Source organism: Sceloporus undulatus, chromosome 4 (genome assembly GCF_019175285.1).
Source record: "Sceloporus undulatus isolate JIND9_A2432 ecotype Alabama chromosome 4, SceUnd_v1.1, whole genome shotgun sequence".
NCBI lineage: Eukaryota > Metazoa > Chordata > Lepidosauria > Squamata > Phrynosomatidae > Sceloporus > Sceloporus undulatus.
The window spans coordinates 1,123,603-1,140,965 of NC_056525.1; the positions used below are offsets into that span (position 1 = coordinate 1,123,603).

The 17,363-nt window shown below is 47.8% G+C and overlaps 1 protein-coding gene across 1 annotated transcript in view; it reads left to right on the plus strand.

The window, feature by feature from the left end:
* Positions 1 to 12,732: 12,732 nt before the first annotated feature.
* LOC121928078 (eppin-like) overlaps positions 12,733 to 17,363 on the plus strand; it is an 8,497-nt gene continuing 3,866 nt past the window's right edge. The window contains exons 1-3 of the mRNA XM_042462323.1: positions 12,733 to 12,826; positions 16,114 to 16,266; positions 17,017 to 17,184. Coding sequence (XP_042318257.1) covers positions 12,736 to 12,826; positions 16,114 to 16,266; positions 17,017 to 17,184 — 412 coding nt within the window. The 5' untranslated portion in view covers positions 12,733 to 12,735. The remainder of the gene's footprint in view (positions 12,827 to 16,113; positions 16,267 to 17,016; positions 17,185 to 17,363) is intronic.

The window sequence follows — 17,363 nt, forward strand, 5'->3', positions numbered from 1 at the left end:
CTGAACGGAGGGGGAATCTAATCGAAGCAAGTCACTGTGATGCGGATTCAGGCAAAGAGGAGTGAGTGCAAATTGTTTTTCCACACCGGTGCAGACCATGGGGATTCAAGGATTCGAATTGGGACCCTTGCGCATGCTCAGTGGGGCCCTGAAGGCATCCTGAACCTTTGCACTTCCGGGGCGAAGAAGGGAGCCTGGCTCCACTTTCACCTGAATGACAGCTGCACCTTTCTTCCTCCCTTTTAGTTTCCCATCCCTAGCAGCCAAATTCAAGGGGTCCTCCATGTCAGAGCCCCCCTCCAATTCATCCACATCGACATCTATCCCAGGGGTCCCCAAACTGTGTCATTTAAAAGATCCTGGACTTCAGCTCCCAGAAGCCTCAGCCATGTTGGCCAATAGCCTGAGATTCTGGGAGCTGAAGTCCAAAAGCCCTTAAAGAGCTATATCTATATCTCTATATCTCTACATCTATCCTCCTGTCATTCAGTTGCCTTCTCTTAGGTTGCATCCACACTGGGGAGATAATCAAGTTTAACTCCAGTTTAACTGTCCTGGCTCAGTGCTATGGAATTCTGGGAACCTTCTCTGCCAGAGAGCTCTGGTGCCTCAGCAAACTAATAACTTAAATAATAATAATAATAACAACAACAACAATAATAATAATTTTAAAATAATAAATTATTATTATTATTTTAAAAATAAATTATTATTACTATGGGTGTTGGAGTTTGTTGTGGGGTCCTTGACTCGAGGCTATGGAATTCTGGGAGTTCCATCTCTCCCTCCATCCTCATGTTTCATTTCCTTCACATCTATTTCAAAAACATTAGTATACATCCTTAGGATGGATGTAGATGTGGATGAAATGAATGGGGGCTCTGACACGAGGATCCCATTTGCATTTTGGCTGCCAGGGATATGGTGTGTGTGTGAGAGAGAGGAGGGGGGGGGCAGGGAGGAGAAAGCGCTGCTGGCCAGGCTGCCTGCCGAAGTTGCAGCGAGGAAGAGGAGGGAAGCAGAGAGAGAGAAAGAGAGAGAGCTCCAATGAAGCCCCGGTTGCCCTGAAAGCAAAAAGAGCCACCAGAAGTACATGGGGCAAATTGCAGCAGGGCATCATGGGAATTGCAACCCAGGGGTCTTGCCATGGTGTTTAGGAGCACAAGCAATTGGGATTCCACACCAGACCAATTCGCCGGGGAGATCGACAGAGCCCCAATGCGAAGCGCTCAATCCACTTATTTAGCACACTCGCCAAAACGCGCCAAAATGAGGAGTCAATAAGGATTCAGTTCGCAAGTCCCACGGAAGGGGCTCACATTAAAGCTACCAGGTAGGAAAATAAATTCTCGTTGTCACATGAATGCGAATGGTCCGATCCGCAGAAGCCCCGGATCTGAGCTGCAAAGACCCCCGTCTGATAAACGCCTTGTTATTTTCCTTGCTTCCGGCATGTAGGCAGAGCAGCATGAGTGATGCTTGAACTCTTTTCATGGCTCATGAAGATGGAGCAGTTACCTGGAGCCAACTCCAGTGAAGTAGTTCTCCATCCCCCGCAAACCTTGATGTTTCCTCATTAACTTGCAGGCTCAGATGATGGCTCATGATACAAGGGAATTCAGTAAACTTATTGTCTGTGTGTGTGTGGGGGGGGGGGAGGGACTGTTCACTCCAAGCATGCCTTTGGGGCAGAGCAGCATGTGGGGGTCCCATGGGGGCAAGCGAAGAGTGGGGTGGTAAAATCTTGCAAAGCAATTCATCCTTGCTGGAGTCAATTTAATGAGATCCTAGAGCAGAAGAGAAGGCAACCATCACTAGGGACCATCCCAGCTTTCTGCAGAGACAGAAACATATCCCCATAGAATAGAATATGTTGCCCACTCCTAGCCCACCCGGTCGTTGTTGCGGGCCTTGGCACTGCAAGTCAATCTATTAAGTGCTATTAATGCATAACTGTAACCAGTGGCTGGATAATGAACCAATGGCGTTTAGCCCCCAGGCCAGCTATTCCTGCCACAAGGGGGCATCTTCCTTTGCAACCCGTTTGCATGCAAAATCCCACCTGAGGGTACATATGTGCCCATTTGAACAAGCTTGTTATCTGCTGCTCCAGAGATTAGGACAAGGAGCAATGGGTGCAAACTAAGGAAAAGAGAAAGAAGATGAAGGGTCTGGAGACCATGAAGCCCGTGAGGAAGACTTAGGGAGCTGGGAATGTTTAGCGTGGAGAAGAGACAGTTAAGAGGCGATATGATACGCCCGTGTTAAGCATTTGAAGGGATGCCATATTGAGGAGGGAGCGAGCTGGTTTTCTCCTGCTCCAGAGAAAATGACACAATGGAGCAATGGAAAGGAAAGGAGATTCAACTTAAGCATTAGAAGGAACATCTTGACAGTAAAGAGCTGGTTGACAGTGGAATGCACTCCTTCCTCGGAGGGTGATAGAGTCTCCTTCCTTGGAGGTCTTTAAACAGAGGCTGGATGGCCATCTGTCAGGGATGCTTTGATTTGGATTTCCTGCATGGCAGAAGAAGGGGGTTGGACTGGATCAGGGCCCTTGTGGTCTCTTCCAACTCTATGATTCTAGGATTCTATGAATGGATGGATAAATTGATAGAGTGATGTCACAACTGCTCAATTGTGAAACTATCAATTTCACGACCCCCCCCCAACCCCCCAAAGGTTTGCCTTGCCTTCCTCTCCTCCTCCTTTTCAAACGAACAGCAATCCCCTGCAGAAGGCAGCCCTGGCACTTCCTCTGTGGAGCAGACCAGCCTCCTGGGCGAGGGGCGCAGGAGCAGCCCAGAGTCGGGGAGCTCCGGCCGGCCGTTCTCCGAGGCTCGCTGCGCCTTGGCCAGGCATCGGGGAGAGCCAGGGGCCAGAGCCAGCCACTGCTGCCGTTATGCGAGGGGAAGAGCATGTGTGTGTGTGAGAGAGAGAGACAGCTGTGAAGAGGGAAAGGGGTGTTTGTTTGTGTGTGTGATATGCCCCCCACATGGGCTTACGTCATTTGTGTCATGCCCAGCCTGGAAGACGACTCGGAGGACTCAGAGGATGAGCCAGAGCCCCTGGGACCTGAGCCTGCAGTTGGGGAGCCTAAGGCTGGCCCTAGTTCTGCTGGAGCAGAGTCTGTAGCCCCTCCAGAGGTTCAGCTGCCAAGTCTGCCCGAGGCCCAATCTGGGAAGTGTGCCTACCTCCAGGGAGCCTTGAGCCGAAAGATCACAGAGGCTTTATCAGAAGTGTGTTTGTGATCAGACACACCTGAAGGCTGCTGCTGGCCTATTTAGGCACCTGGAGCAGGTGTGGCTCTTTGCCAGGGGTTTTCTGCCTTTTCTGTACAAAGGACTCTGGCTTCTTGGAACAAATCCTTGTTTCTTAGATTGCTGACTATCTTGATCAGGGGTAGACAGCCTTTTTGAGCCGGGGACCGGGTTGCTGTACCTCAGACAACTGGGGGGACTGAAGCTGGGGGGTGGAGCTTCCACCGTCCGGGGGCCAGGCCTCCTCCTCTTTGCTGGCCCTTGACGGGGCCCCAGGCCCCGTCAGAGGCCGGGAAAGAGCCGGCGGGGACCGCCAGCGCTGGAGGCCTCCCCCTCTTTGCCAGCCCCTGACAGGGCCCCAGGCCCCATCAGAGACTGGCAAAAAAGTCCTAGAGGCCCGCTGCCGCTGCCGGAGCCCTCTTGGAGGATCCCAGCGATGGCAATGGGCCCCCCAGAGCCCTGCTGCTGCTGTCGGAGCCCTGTAGCAGGGCCCCGGTAGCCGCAGCGGGCCTGCTAGAGGCTGCCGCCAATGGCGACGAAGTCTCGCACGACCTTTCCTGTGGTTGCGTGAGACTTCGCCTCTAGGTCGCCGCCATTTTGTTTTTCAAAATGGCAGTGAAGTCTCGCACAGCCATGGAAAAGGTTGCACGAGTCTTCGCTGCCATTTTGAGAAATAAAATGGCACCGCCCAGAGCGGCGAAAAGCCACAATCAGCGGCGGCAGGAGTTAGCAGGGGCCGGCTGAAAGGCCGTGGGCTGCATCCGGCCCATGGGCCGGAGGTTGCTGACCCCTGATCTTGATTATCTGGAACACTTGACCTTGGACTGCCTTATGGACCTTCCTATCTGATACCTTGGATCGTTGGACAACTCTTTTGGTAATCCTTCTGCTGATACTGCTTTGAATCTCCAAGACTGTGTTGCTTGCTCTGACTCTGCTATTTGGGGGTTTGTTTGTTTAAGAACTAGGCTGGCTTTATCAGCCATTTGGCTGCTTTCCTGGACAATTTGATTGACATGTATTTCGAAGAGGGGCATCAAGTGGGAATGACAAACGTTCCACAAAAGGAACCGATTCCATTGGGGTACGGAAAAAAAAATCACTTGGATAGTGGGGACAAGGGACCTTTTTGATTCCACTTCTAAAGCGCCAGATGGCCCCCCAGCCTCTGCTTAAAAACCTCCAAAGGAGTGGAGTTAAAAAGGCCCAAGGGTTTGGGGTTGTGGAAGACAGTATTATTATCTACCAAACCAGGTAGAGAAAAGTCTTCTAAAAGTGGGGAAGAGGGAAGAGAAAGGGGGGCCGTTCTTGGTATGCTTAAGTCTGGGTTTGAGTCAGTGTTTATGTCTGGACTTTATCACAGAGAGGCAAATGGGAGGCAAATTGGTAAAATCCCATGCAGAAACGGGATTTTAAAATCTACTTTTGCGGGTTGTTTTTCAAACACATTTGGGCCAATGAGAAATAATGTGACATTAATCCGATCACAAAGTCAACAAAACACACTCCTTATTTACTTTTGGGAAGTTTCCGAAAATAAAAAAATGGGTTTTGTCGACTTTGCATTCAGATTAATGTTGCGTTATCTCTCATTGACGCAAACGTTGGCCGAAAAACTACCCGCTTTTGCGGGTTATTTCTAATTTCTGTTCTCTTCACCTTCTCTTCTCCAGGCTAAACATTCCCAGCTCTGTAAGTTGTTCCTCACAGGGCTTCATGGTTTCCAGACCCTTCATCATTTTGGTCCCCCTCCTTTGGACACATGGCTCCAAGTTTTCAATATCCTTTTTGAATTGTGGGGCCCAGAACTGGACACTGGATTATTCCAGGTGAGGTCAGGACTTTATCGCCCCGGCCTGATGTCCCACTACAATCCTGCTGGTTTAAGAATGGCAACATAACAGTTTAGCATCATTTCTTGTCACGCTTTTCTCTCCAATAGTGCTTTGGCAAACCAAATGGCACAGTCTCTCTCCTGCACTGCTTTCATGAACCCAGCTTCCTGCCCTAGGTCCTCCCCAGCACGCCTTTCCCTTTATTATTTTTATGACAATGGGCAATGCAATGAACGAAAAAAGAGAAGAAGAAAAGAAATAGAAAAGGAAAGGAAAACAGCTTGCCTGGGAGTAGCAAAGGGAAAGGAGGAGAGGGGAAGAACAGCAGAACCATGCCCACTTGCACCATGCAGTTGCCTGAGAAGCAGAAATCCAAAGGGGAAAAGAAGTGTGATTGGGGGGTCATTGATTGGTTTTACCTGTCAATAAAAAGGAGCGCTTCAGGATTGAATGAAATGTGAAGCAGCAGCAGGATGGACACAACATCGTGTGATAAAAACTGGCAAACGTTTTTGCACCTTCTACAAAAGTAAGATCATATTTGAAGATGAAGAAGTCTGATTTCTAATTTTTGAACCACACACAACACTGAGATCTTAAAGGAATTAGCACATCTAGGTTTAGCCATTAGATTCTAATTTATTCAGAAAAAAATGGTAAGCAGTAAAATCAATCCAAATTGTGAGCATAAAATTCAATGACTTTGTTGCTCCTACTTCTCAAGCATGATCTTATCAAAACATGGTCCTTCTTTGCTGACTGCAATCAGCAGATCTGCCTGCAGATCCTGGCAATGCCTAGACTTTGTCTTGACTGACAAAAGAGAACTGAATCCAGATTAACACAAGGACAGTCCGCTCTTTGTATCCATGTAGGATCCATTCCAAACCCCCCCATGGATAAAGTAAAACACGAGACCTCGAGTCCCATTGTCCTTAATGACAGGCGCAACACACGTGGCCACTAATGCAGCCGTGTGCATGCGCACCCACTGAAAGCAAGGGGGCTTGCCGTCCATGGATGTTTAAATCCATGGATGGTAAGCCCACAGAAATTGAGAGCCCGCTGTAACTTTGTTATACCCCCCTGATGTGCAAATGCACAGACAGAGTTTTATGCTGCGTAACCTCATTGTAGGACCTTGACCATCGTCTTCTGCACCATACATTGCACTCTGCAGCTGGCTTTACCTACTTCTCTTTACTCCTTGCAGTGCTTCCCCACCAATAAACTGCCTTTGAGTGCTGACAGTTGGACCGTTGTGTGTAATTTCCTGGTAGGAAATAAAGGAAGGGGGCTGGTTGCCACAGCAAGTCCTTGGCAGTATTATAGGCAACCCTCATCCCCCAATGTATTCTTCAAAGGAAACTAGAAGGCTTCAGGCTTGGTGCGAAGGAGGGACTGTGTCTCTCCAAGGAATGAAAAGCTAACTGGTAAAGCCTCGCCAGGCCTGTCCTGGGGTAAACTGGGTTTGGTGGTGGGAAGTGATGACTTGCTTGTGCTAGTTTAGGCAACAGTGGGGCTTGTGTGGATTTGGGGAGCAGGACGTTCCTCTCTAGGATGACAGGAGATGAGTTATGGAGCCCGTGGGATTGTTTCCTGACGTGGGACAGGATGAGAAAGGGGGGGGGAGCATGTATTTCCCACAGCAAGAGCCTCCCCAAGCTCCCAGTTGCACATGTGGATGCATGTATGATTGCATGCTTCATTAAGAAGAGCATGGGATATCACCAGAAGAACCTAGGACCAGAGCCAACCAAAAGCCTGACTCACACAATAAGTTGCCCTTAAAAGGAAGCCCATAGACTCATTGGCCCATTACAGACAGGCCTTTTAGTACGGAGTCAGTCCATATTGGGGTTAGGAAGGTGCGGTGCTTCCGCATCCCCCCAACCCTAGTACGGACTGAGTCCGTACAAAATGGCGGCACCCCATCTACATGGGGGCCGCCATGACGACGTCACGACCGCGCGGCCTCTATACGGGGCGGCGCGGATGATGTCGCTCCGCACGAGGGCGCTTAGTGCACCCTTTGCGTGGAGTCGGAATAAGCTCTGTTTCAGAGCTCCTTCCTGGTTTGCGGCACTGCTTTGCGTTGCTGGGCGCAGCCTTCAGACGGCTGCGCCCAGCAACGGAAAGGGGCCAAGTGGCCCCTTTCTCCTCCTCTGCCCCGTGCGGGTTGTCCCTGGGGGCTTGAAGCCCCAAGGACACCCCTTTCCAGGCTGCGAGGAAGCGGCTTTTGAAACTTCCCCGCGGCCAGGACAGTGGAGGATCGGGGCCTCAGCGGCTGCCATTCTGGCCACTGAGGCCCCGATACCCCGGGGAAAGGGGGCGGGTACAGGCCGCCGTTTTTTCAGTGGTCTGTAACGCACCATAGAGTTGGAAGAGACCCCAAGGGCCCTGACCCAGTCCAACCCCATTCTGCCATGCAGGAACTCTCAATCAGATGGCCATCCAGCCTCTGCTTAAAGACCTCCAAGGAGGGAGTCTCCACCACAATCTCTGATACTGTTCTTCCACTTTCCAACAGCTCTCACTGTCAAGAATTTCTTCCTAACGTTAAGGTGGAATAACTTTTCCTGCAGCTTGCATCCATTGTTCTGTATCTTGGCATCAGAAAACAAGCTTGCTCCCTCCTCAATACTGTATGGCCTCCCTTCAAGTATTTAATCAGGGCTATCATATCACCTCTTCACCTTCTCTTCTCCAGGCTAAACATCCCCAGCTCCCTGAGTCTCTCCTCAAGGGCTTCATGGTTTCCAGACCCTTCACCATTTTAGTCACTCTCCTTTGGAAATGCTCCAGTTTCTCAATGTCCTTTTGAATTGTGGTGCCCAGAACTGGACACAATATTATTCCAGGTGAGGCCTGACCAGAGCAGAATAGAGTGGCACTATCACTTCCCTCGAACTCGAGGACTATACTTCTATTGATGCATCCTAGAATCGCATTGGCCTTTTTGACCTGCGTGGACTGTGCCCCCGCCCCGTCTCCTGTTCCCTGGCATCCCATACACAAAGGAGGCTCTTCCCAGCACTGGAGGGGCCATGTAGCCATCTTGGCTGGTTGCCACTGATGGCCCGGTCCTCCATGAATGGGGCTCTGGTCTGTGATATATAGCCTGGCTGCACACCTCTCGCAGAGAGATGCTGGGAAGGAGAGGACAGAAGAATCTCCCTGCAGCTCATGGCGAGGTCTTTGTGCATAAGAGCCTCTGCACCGCAATAGGCCAATGCTGCTCTGTGGCACCGCCTGCTCTTTCTGTTTGATGCCAGGGCATGGAATGGGGTGTTTCCTTGAGAAAGTGCCTTCAAAGCAGCCCAGGCCCTTGGAGCTCCAAGCAAAGGCAGGCACCGCCGTCCTTCTCTCAGCCGGACTTGTTAAACAGAGTATTTGGTCCGACCAGTTGATCTGGAGCATTTGCAGGACTCCTGGGTCTCAATCTGGCTTTTGTTCTACTAGGTTACTCATTACCTTTTAAAAACATCCTCACCTTTTTCTATGAAGTCTCAGGGTGGCAGATAGCTAAAAACAACATGTGTGTGTGCGTGTGTGTGTGGTGTATTTTTCAAGCCATGGATAGTTGAATCCATGGATAAAGCATCTGTGGCTTGGAGGGCCAATTTATGATATTATAATTGAAAGTTATAATTTTGTGCTTATGCTTATTTTGTGCTCTGTTTATGATATTATAATTGAAACTAATTTTGTTAGTGGTTTATGTCACAACCGACTGCCTTTATACTCAGAGGCATACAGGAATCGTGATTGACGAGTAACATTAGAACAGAAAACATTGCCAAGGATCCTGTATGGTCAGAGAAGAGGCAATGCGTATCTGACATCAAAGACTTGGAAGAGACCCAAAGTTCATCCAGCCCAACCCCAGTCTGCCATTGAGTCTGAGTACTTTAGGGTATTTAGGTCCTTAAAAGAGGAGGAAGACCTCCATGGACATGAGTTGTCACCAGATGATGCCAACCCTTGGATGCCACTCCTCACCAAATCAAGACAGTCGGGGATGGTAGGTTTTAGAGTGTGACAAGGAACTTCTCCCCTTTCTCTCCCCTTCATTGTCTGCTCAGATGCTTTCTCCTACAGTCCCCTGGGGCTCATGGTCCGGGTGACCAGAGACTCTCACCGCAAAGGAGGACGAGGCATCCTCAGCAGAATGGAGGAGGGCAACTGCTGTCCCATCTTCCTCCTTATGAGGAAAGGGAGGCTGGGTATGTTTAACCTGGAGAAGAGAAGGTTAAGGGGTGATATCATAGAATCATCGAATACTAGAGTTGAAGAGACTCTCAAAGACCATCCAGTCCAAACCCCATTCTGCCGTGCAGGAATCGCAACCAAAGCATCCCCAACAGATGGCCATACAGCTTCCGTTTAAAGACTTTCAAGGAAGGGAACACCACCATGTTCTAAGATATGAAGCCTTCTTTCAATATATGAAGGGGTGTCACATTGAGGAGGAGCAAGCTTGGTTTTCTGCTGCTCCAGAGAATAAGACACATGGAGCAATGGATGCAAGCTCCAGGAAAAGAGATTCCACCTTAACATTAGGACGACCTCTTGACAGTAAGAGATGTTTGGACTGTGGAGTTCACTCAGAGAGTGAAGTCTCCTTCCTTGGAAGTCTTTAAGTGAGAGGCTGGATGGCTATCTGTCAATGGGGATGCTTTGCTTATGATTTCCTGCATGGCAGAAGAAGGGGTTGGACTGCAGGCCCTTCTGGGGTCTCTTCCAACTCTACGATTCTATGAAAATGTGAGACATTCAAGAAAATGCAAGGCATGCATTATTATTATTATTATTATTATTATTTATTATTATTAGTTAAGCTTTTTGTATAGCACTGTAATTTACACAGCGCTGTTTACATAGCAGTCAATAAAAATAGGTAAAATAACCTTCCCATGGCATTACATTCTACAAAAGAATTAAATATAATACAGATTAGTACATGTTAATGTCAATAAAATAGGCGGATAACAAATTTAAATAACATTAGAACCTAATTACAACAATACCAAAACGAAACATGTAGGCTTCCTTAAATAAAATCCATAGTCTGAGCTTTTTGACAAAACTAACCTCCTTTTATCTATATATAACCATGTTTACTATATAAATCATGTTACAGACAGTGCTATATTTCTTATTTTCTTAATGGCTGAGAGTACTACTCTGTTCCTCAGTAAAAATAAAAATAAAAATCTTCCTCCACTATCTATGGCTGACCTCTATACTACTTGGGACCAAATAAATGTTTACTATGCCTTCGGCTGTTATAAATTCGATCAAGGGTGTCCAGCTTTTCTCCTTTTACTCCAATCCTTATCCCTAATCAAGCATGTGAGTTTATCCATTTCCAGTAAGAGAGTAATTTCAACAACCATCATTCCAACTCAGGTTACTTCTTTCTTTCCATTTTGAGGCGAGGACTATCCGAGCGGCTGCAATCATGTAAAACAAAGTACACCATGTTTAGCTTCTAACTCTGAATCAAATATCATGTTTAGTAAGTAAAGTTTAGGGTCTAATCTAAATTGGCAACCTAAAATTTTTTGAACATTACATGAATTTGAGTCCAATATTTTTTAGTCTACTTCACAGTTCCACCAATGTGGAGAAAGGAGCCTGGCGCTTTTTCACATCTCCAACACAATGGGCTTGTTGGTCTTGGTGTGTATGTATGTTTGTTTTTGTGACTTATTATATGTAAATGTTTTTTAATCAATAAAAATTATTAATAATAAAAAAAAGAACCTAATAGCACAATGCCTGGGAACACTTCCCAGAACGGTATTCAAATTCCTGCTGGTCAGAAGGTAGAAAGGCAGGGCATGTTCTGGAAAAGGAGGACACCTGGTCGCCGTGCGCATGGTCTTCCTTTTCCTCATTCCTGAGGCTTCGTTCCCACTCTTGCACCACTTCAGGCAATGCCTAACCCCAGAAGCCACTGCCCTTTCCTTGTGCCTTCACTTCGCCATCACAACTCAGCCTCTGGCTCAGTGCTCCGGGTGCAAGGAAGTGGCAATTTGCAAAGGAGAATGTAGGTGTTTGGCAAGCATGCCTAGGGAGTGGGTCTAGGGAGTGGGTCTGGCTGGCACAGCACCCCCTTCTTGCCCCACTCAGAAGGAAGGATTGCATCACCCCAAAGCCATGGAAGGCCTCTTTGCCAAGCCATTGCACCTCCTCCTCCTCAGCCCCTTTTCCTCATTCCTCTGTGATGATGGAGCCCTTCCCTCATGTGCAGGTGTTGCTCCTAGTCCTGGGTGACTCTTGCAGATCCATTGCAATTGTTTTTGGATGACAGGATGTAAGGAACCCTGATGGTGACGCATTGCACCCAGCAGAGGATGGATGGCAGAAACTGAGCCGCCAAACAGGAATCTGTTTTGAATCTAGCTTCTGGAAATGGTGACTAAGGTCCAAAGCACACTGCAGAAATAATCCAATTTGAGACTGCTTTAATTGCCCTGGCCCAGTGCTAGGGAATCCTGGGAATTGTAGTTTATTGTGGCCCCAGAACTCTCTGACAGAGAAGGCTATACAGTATGTCTCACAAAACCACAATTTCATCCAGAATTCACTTGCATTGAGCCAGGGCTGTTAAAGCAGTCACAGACTGCATTATTTCTGCAGCATGTTTCGGACATTAGGAGTTTATCACACGAAGGAGATTGGGAGTTTATCCCATTAACATCCCAGAAAAATCGTGTAATTAATTGCACAAAATGATTTCACGCAACGTCGCACAAAACCCGCCATTAAAGAGGTCAGAAAGAAGCATTAATGCACATCTGATTACTTTCGGGATTTCAGTGACAATGCACTCCTGATATCACTTTATTTGCGTAATTGCATGTAATAATGATTCTCCCTGTTGAATTTCATTCTGTTAGCTTTGGCCCACCTTTCTAGTCTATTGAGGTCATTTTGAATGTTGATCCTCTCTTCTGGGCTATTAGCTACTCCTCCTAATTGGGTGCCATCTGCAAATTTGATTAATATGCCCTCTATTCTTTCATCCAAGTCACATTCATCCAAGATACATTTTGTATTACTGAGCTGTATGAAAAAGGAGACCCTGGACAGTGCTTTCGCATTGTGCGCAGAAGAAGGGGCCAGATTCTGCCTTTTGGCTGGAATCAGGATCCCATCAGGGCTGCAAGAAAGGGACCAAATGTTCAAAAGGCAGAGTCCATTTCCCTCCTGACTTCTCTTTCCCCTCAACACCAGCCCCAGTTTTGCTACTTTATCCATTCCTGAATGAATCATTGGATGACTGAGTTGGAAGAGACCTCCAGGGGCCACTTGGTCCAACCCTTTGTGCCATGCAGGAACGTGCAGCTAAAACAGTCCCAAAAGAGGGGCACCTGAGGGATCCTATCAAGCCCCATACGCTGCACTCCAAGAAACCTTGGCCTAACCCAGGGATGGGGTTTCCCCAGGCTCTGTCCTTTGCTAGCTGCTTCCCTGCCCCAGGCCTGGCCACACCAGTTCAGAGGGGAAGGAAGCTGCATTGTGCAGTTCTGGACAAATCCATCCTGGCCCTCTTGTGCAACGGCCTGGGAGCTTCTTATAAGAGGCAGCATCCTCTGCCTTACCTTTGAGTCTCAGCTTCTGAGCACTCAATGCCTGGCACCATGGTGGCCTCCATCAGCCTTGCCCTCTTTATTGGCATCCTGGCTCTCTCCACTGAGCTTCCCGGTGCCAAGGCCAAAGGTAAGTCCTGTGAGCGGCACCTTTTTGGGTCTGAAGGAGAGGTGAATGGGACCCCTCCTGCCTGGCTATGAGGAAGACATCAGCAGGGCCAGGACCCATTCCTCTCACACTCCCTCAGAGGGTGGTAGTCTCCTTCTTTGGAGGTCTTTGGAGGAGTCCTGGTGGCGCAATGGTTAAATGCCTGTATTGCAGCCATTCGCTCACAAACTGCAAGGTTGCAAGTTCAATACCAGCAAAAGAGCTCAAGCTTGACTCAGGCTTGCATCCTTCCAAGGAGGTCAATAAATTAAGTCCCCACTCCCCAGCTTGTTGGGGGCATTTCGCTGCCACTTTGCAAACCACTTAGGGACTGCTTAAATGCACTGATAAGTGGTATAGAAATATATTTGCTATTGCTGCTTGCTATTTAAACAGAGGCTGGATGGACATCCATCACAGAGAGGGCTTTGATGGTTTCTTCCTGCAAAGCAGAATGGGTTTGGACTGTGTGGCCCTTGGGGTCGCTTCCAACTCTAGGCTTCTAGGCTTCTACTGCTGTCTGGAGGGAAGAGAAGGCATGCAACAAATCCTTCTCCTCTTGGAGTGTGAGATCCACATGGGAGAGGACACTAGCAGAGACTAGGACCCTGAACAATGGATGCAAGCTCCAGGAACAGAGATTCCAGCTCAACATTAGGAGGAACTGCCTGACAGTAAAAGCTGTTCAACATTGGAACAAAATCCCTTGGAGGATAGTAGAGTCTCTTTCTTTGGAAGTCTTTAAGCAGAGGCTGGATGTCCATCTGTCAGTGGGGATGCTTTGATTGAGAGTTCCTGCATGGCAGAATGGGGTTGGACTGGATGGCCCTTGGGCAATGCAATTTCTGAGGCACTTGTGGCTGAGAAACACCAGACTGTGGTCAAAGGGTTGTGGGCAGCCACCAAGAGGGACAACTGTTTTTATACAATCATAGATTCATAGAGTTGGAAGAGACCCCAAGGGCCATCCAGTCCAAACCCTTCTGCCATACAGGAACTCTCAGTCAAAGCACTCATGGCAGATGACCATCCAGTTTCCATTTACAAACCTCCAACAGAGGAGACTCCCCTCCTCCAAGACCATGCAAAACCACTATTTGAAGCAGAGAAGCTGTGGAATTTATTCAAAGATATAGCTGTGTTTGTCTGTGGAATCAGAATGTAGAGAGATCTTATAGCAACTTTGAGACTAACTGAAAGAAAGAAGTATGCAGCATGAGCTTTTGTAGCTTTTGTCTTCTTCCTCAGATCTTTCTTTCAGTTAGTCTCAAACATGCTACAGGCTCAGCAATGGCTTCTTTTCTTCGTCCTGGAGAGAAGTGTCCAGTGGGGCTCTGTCCTGGGGCCAGTGCTATTCAACATCTTTATCAATGACTTGGATGAAGGAATAGAGGGCATGCTTATCAAATTTGCAGATGACACCAAACTAGGAGGAATAGCTAATACTCCAGAGGACAGGATCAAGATTCAAAATGACCTGAATAGACTAGAAAGCTGGGCCAAAGCTAACAAATTGAAATTCAACACGGAGAAATGTAAGGTACTGCACTTAGGGCAGAAAAATAAAATGCACAGATATAGGATCATGGGGGACACCTGACTGAATGAAACTACGTCTGAAAGGGATCTGGGAGTCCAAGTAGACCACAAGTTGAACATGAGTCAACAGTGTGATGTGGTAGCTAACAAGGCCAATGCAATTCTAGGCTGCATCAAAAGAAGCACAGTCTGCCTTTTCTTTACGTGGGGGATCTGTTCTGGACTGCCCCACGTAAAGCGAATTCCGCCTATGCTCGAGCCCCATTTAAAAGAATGGGGCTTGTGGCATGGTGGTGTGGTGGTACGTGTGTGCCATGGGTGCTCCATTATTCCACATGGGACGAGTCACCCCTTCTCCCAGCACGGCCGGGTATGACTCAGGCGCACTGTATAGTGTCTAAAATAGATCAAGGGAAGTCATAGTGCCACTCTGTTCTGGTCAGGCCACACTTGGAATATTGTGTCCAATTCTGGGCAAAACAATTCAAAAAGGATGTTAAGAAACTGGAGCCATGTGTCCAAAGGTGGGAGACTAAAATGGTGAAGGGTCTGGAAACCATGCCCTATGGTTAGGGAGCTGGATATGTTTAGCCTGGAGAAGAGACAGTGAAGGTGTGATTTGATAGCCCTGTTTAAGTTTTGGAAGGGGTGTCACATTGAGGATGGAGCAAGCTTGTTTTCTGATGCTCCAGAGAATGGAGCAATGGATGCAAACTGCAGGAAAAGAGATTCCACCTCAACATTAGGAGGAACTTTCTGACAGCAAGAGATGTTTGACAGTGGAACACACTCCTGCAAAGTGTATTAGAGCCTCCTTCTTTGGATGTCTTTAAACAGAGGCTGGGGATGCTTTGACTGAGAGTTCCTGCATGGCAGTAGGGGGTTGGACTGGATGGCCCTTCTTGGGGTCTCTTCCAACTCTAGGATTCTATGATTCTGTTATTCTAATGTAGAGAGATCTTAGAATCATAGAATCCTAGAGTTGGAAGAGACCACAAGAAGGGCCATCCAGTCCAACCCAATTCTGCCATGAAGGAACTCTCAGTCAAAGCATCTTGTAGCAACTTTGAGACTAACTGAAAGGAGGAAGTTGGCAGCATGAGCTTTCGTAAACTTTACTTTCTTAGATCTTTCTTTCAGTTAGTCTCAAACATCCTACAAGATCCCTGGTGTTTATGTACAGTGTTTAGGAAAGCTTGAGCAAAGAAAACCAAAACCCAAATAAGCAGGCTGTGAAAGACTTCACTCCTTCCTCTCCTTTCCTTCCTGTTGAGTTGAATCCAGACCACTTTTGCACTTTGAAGTCAGTTTGCAGCAACCAAATTAAGCTAATGATGAAAGAGGAAAGTGGGAGGTGGAAAGAGAAACGAGGACCTTTTAAAAGCAAATGGAAAAGTGGGATAGCAGAAGGATTAATGAAGAGGATGGTCCCTGCCAAAGTGAGGCTGCTGCTGCCGCACTGCAGAATTAATGGCAGTTTGACACCACTTTAACTGTCATGGCTCAGTGCTATGGAATAGTGGGATTTGTGGTTTGCTGTGGGACTAGAGCACTCTGACAGGGGAGGCTAAATATCTCACAAAACTACACATCCCAGACTTCCATTGTATCGAGCCAGTTAAAGTGGTATCAACTTGCATTAATCCTGCCGCACAGATGCAACCCAGGACACTTGGAGGGCATGACTTACCTGCCTACTTACCTTCCTCTCACTCTGTATCTCTTCTCAGAGCGGTCCGGCTATTGCATAAATGTGCCGGTGCCATCCAAGGGCCCTTCAGACCCAGGCCCCTGCACCAAGTGCCATGCCGACGCTGACTGTCCACCGAAGAAGAAGTGCTGTGGTTCACCCTGTGGCAACACCTGTCAGACACCAGAACCAGGTAAGGACCGTTCATCTCATTGCACAAAATGGTGGTGGAGGAGAATGTTGCAGAGGAGGCCTTTGTAGTCATCTGGTGGGGAGGAATATAAGCAAATATGTTACCTTTTCATAGGCGTGTTTTAAAACTGTTATAAAGGGGAGTTCAAAACACACACACAAAAACATACAAAACACAAATACACATACATATATGAAATGTCCTGAGTAGAAAAGGGTACAGTGGGTCTATGTTATCTGCTGGGATTTGGTTCAAGGCCCCTCCATGGATGCCAAAATCTGTGGATACTCAAGTCCCATTAAATACAGTGGCATAGCAAAATGGTGTGCCTTATATCAAATGAAAAACCAAGCTTTGCTATTTGGATTTTATACTTATTTGGAATGTTTTCAAGCCGTGGATGCTTGAATCTGTGGTTAAAAAAATCCATGGATAAGGAGGACCAGCTGTATATGATCTTGTAGCCCCTTTGAGACTCACTGAGAGAACGAAATTGGCAGCAGGAGCTTTCGTGGATTGCAGTCAGTTTCCTCAAATGCATTTAGAAGAATTGATAGGAAATAGACTGAAGTCTAGGAAAGCTTCTGCTGCCAATTTATTTCTTTCAGTTTGTCTCAAAGTGTTTCACTCTTGAAGGACATGTGTTGGTGGCTGGTAGCACAGAAGCCAAGACTGTGCCCAGCTCTGCCCAGCGGGGCTTGGCCCTCACCGTTGTTCCTGTCCTCACCCTCCTCTGGGTCTCTCTTCCAGTTCTCTGCCGCCTTCCTCCCATGACTGGACCCTGCAAGGCCCGGATGCCCAAATTCTACTATAACTGGAAGAGCAAGAAGTGTGAGGAGTTCATCTACGGCGGATGCTTTGGGAACCTGAACAGATTTGATACCAAGGAGAAATGCCAGCGGACCTGTGGGAAGCCAGGTAAGCCAAGTGCCAACCTTCTCCTCCTTCCCAGGCAGCAGAGTCTTTGCTTCTTACACATGTGTATATATAGATACATATAGGAATATACGTTCAGCCCAGAGTGGGTCGATGGGTGGGTGGGGGAGGGTCTCCCTTGTGTAGTCAAGCCATGGCACCATGCTGTTTCTCGTCCTTGG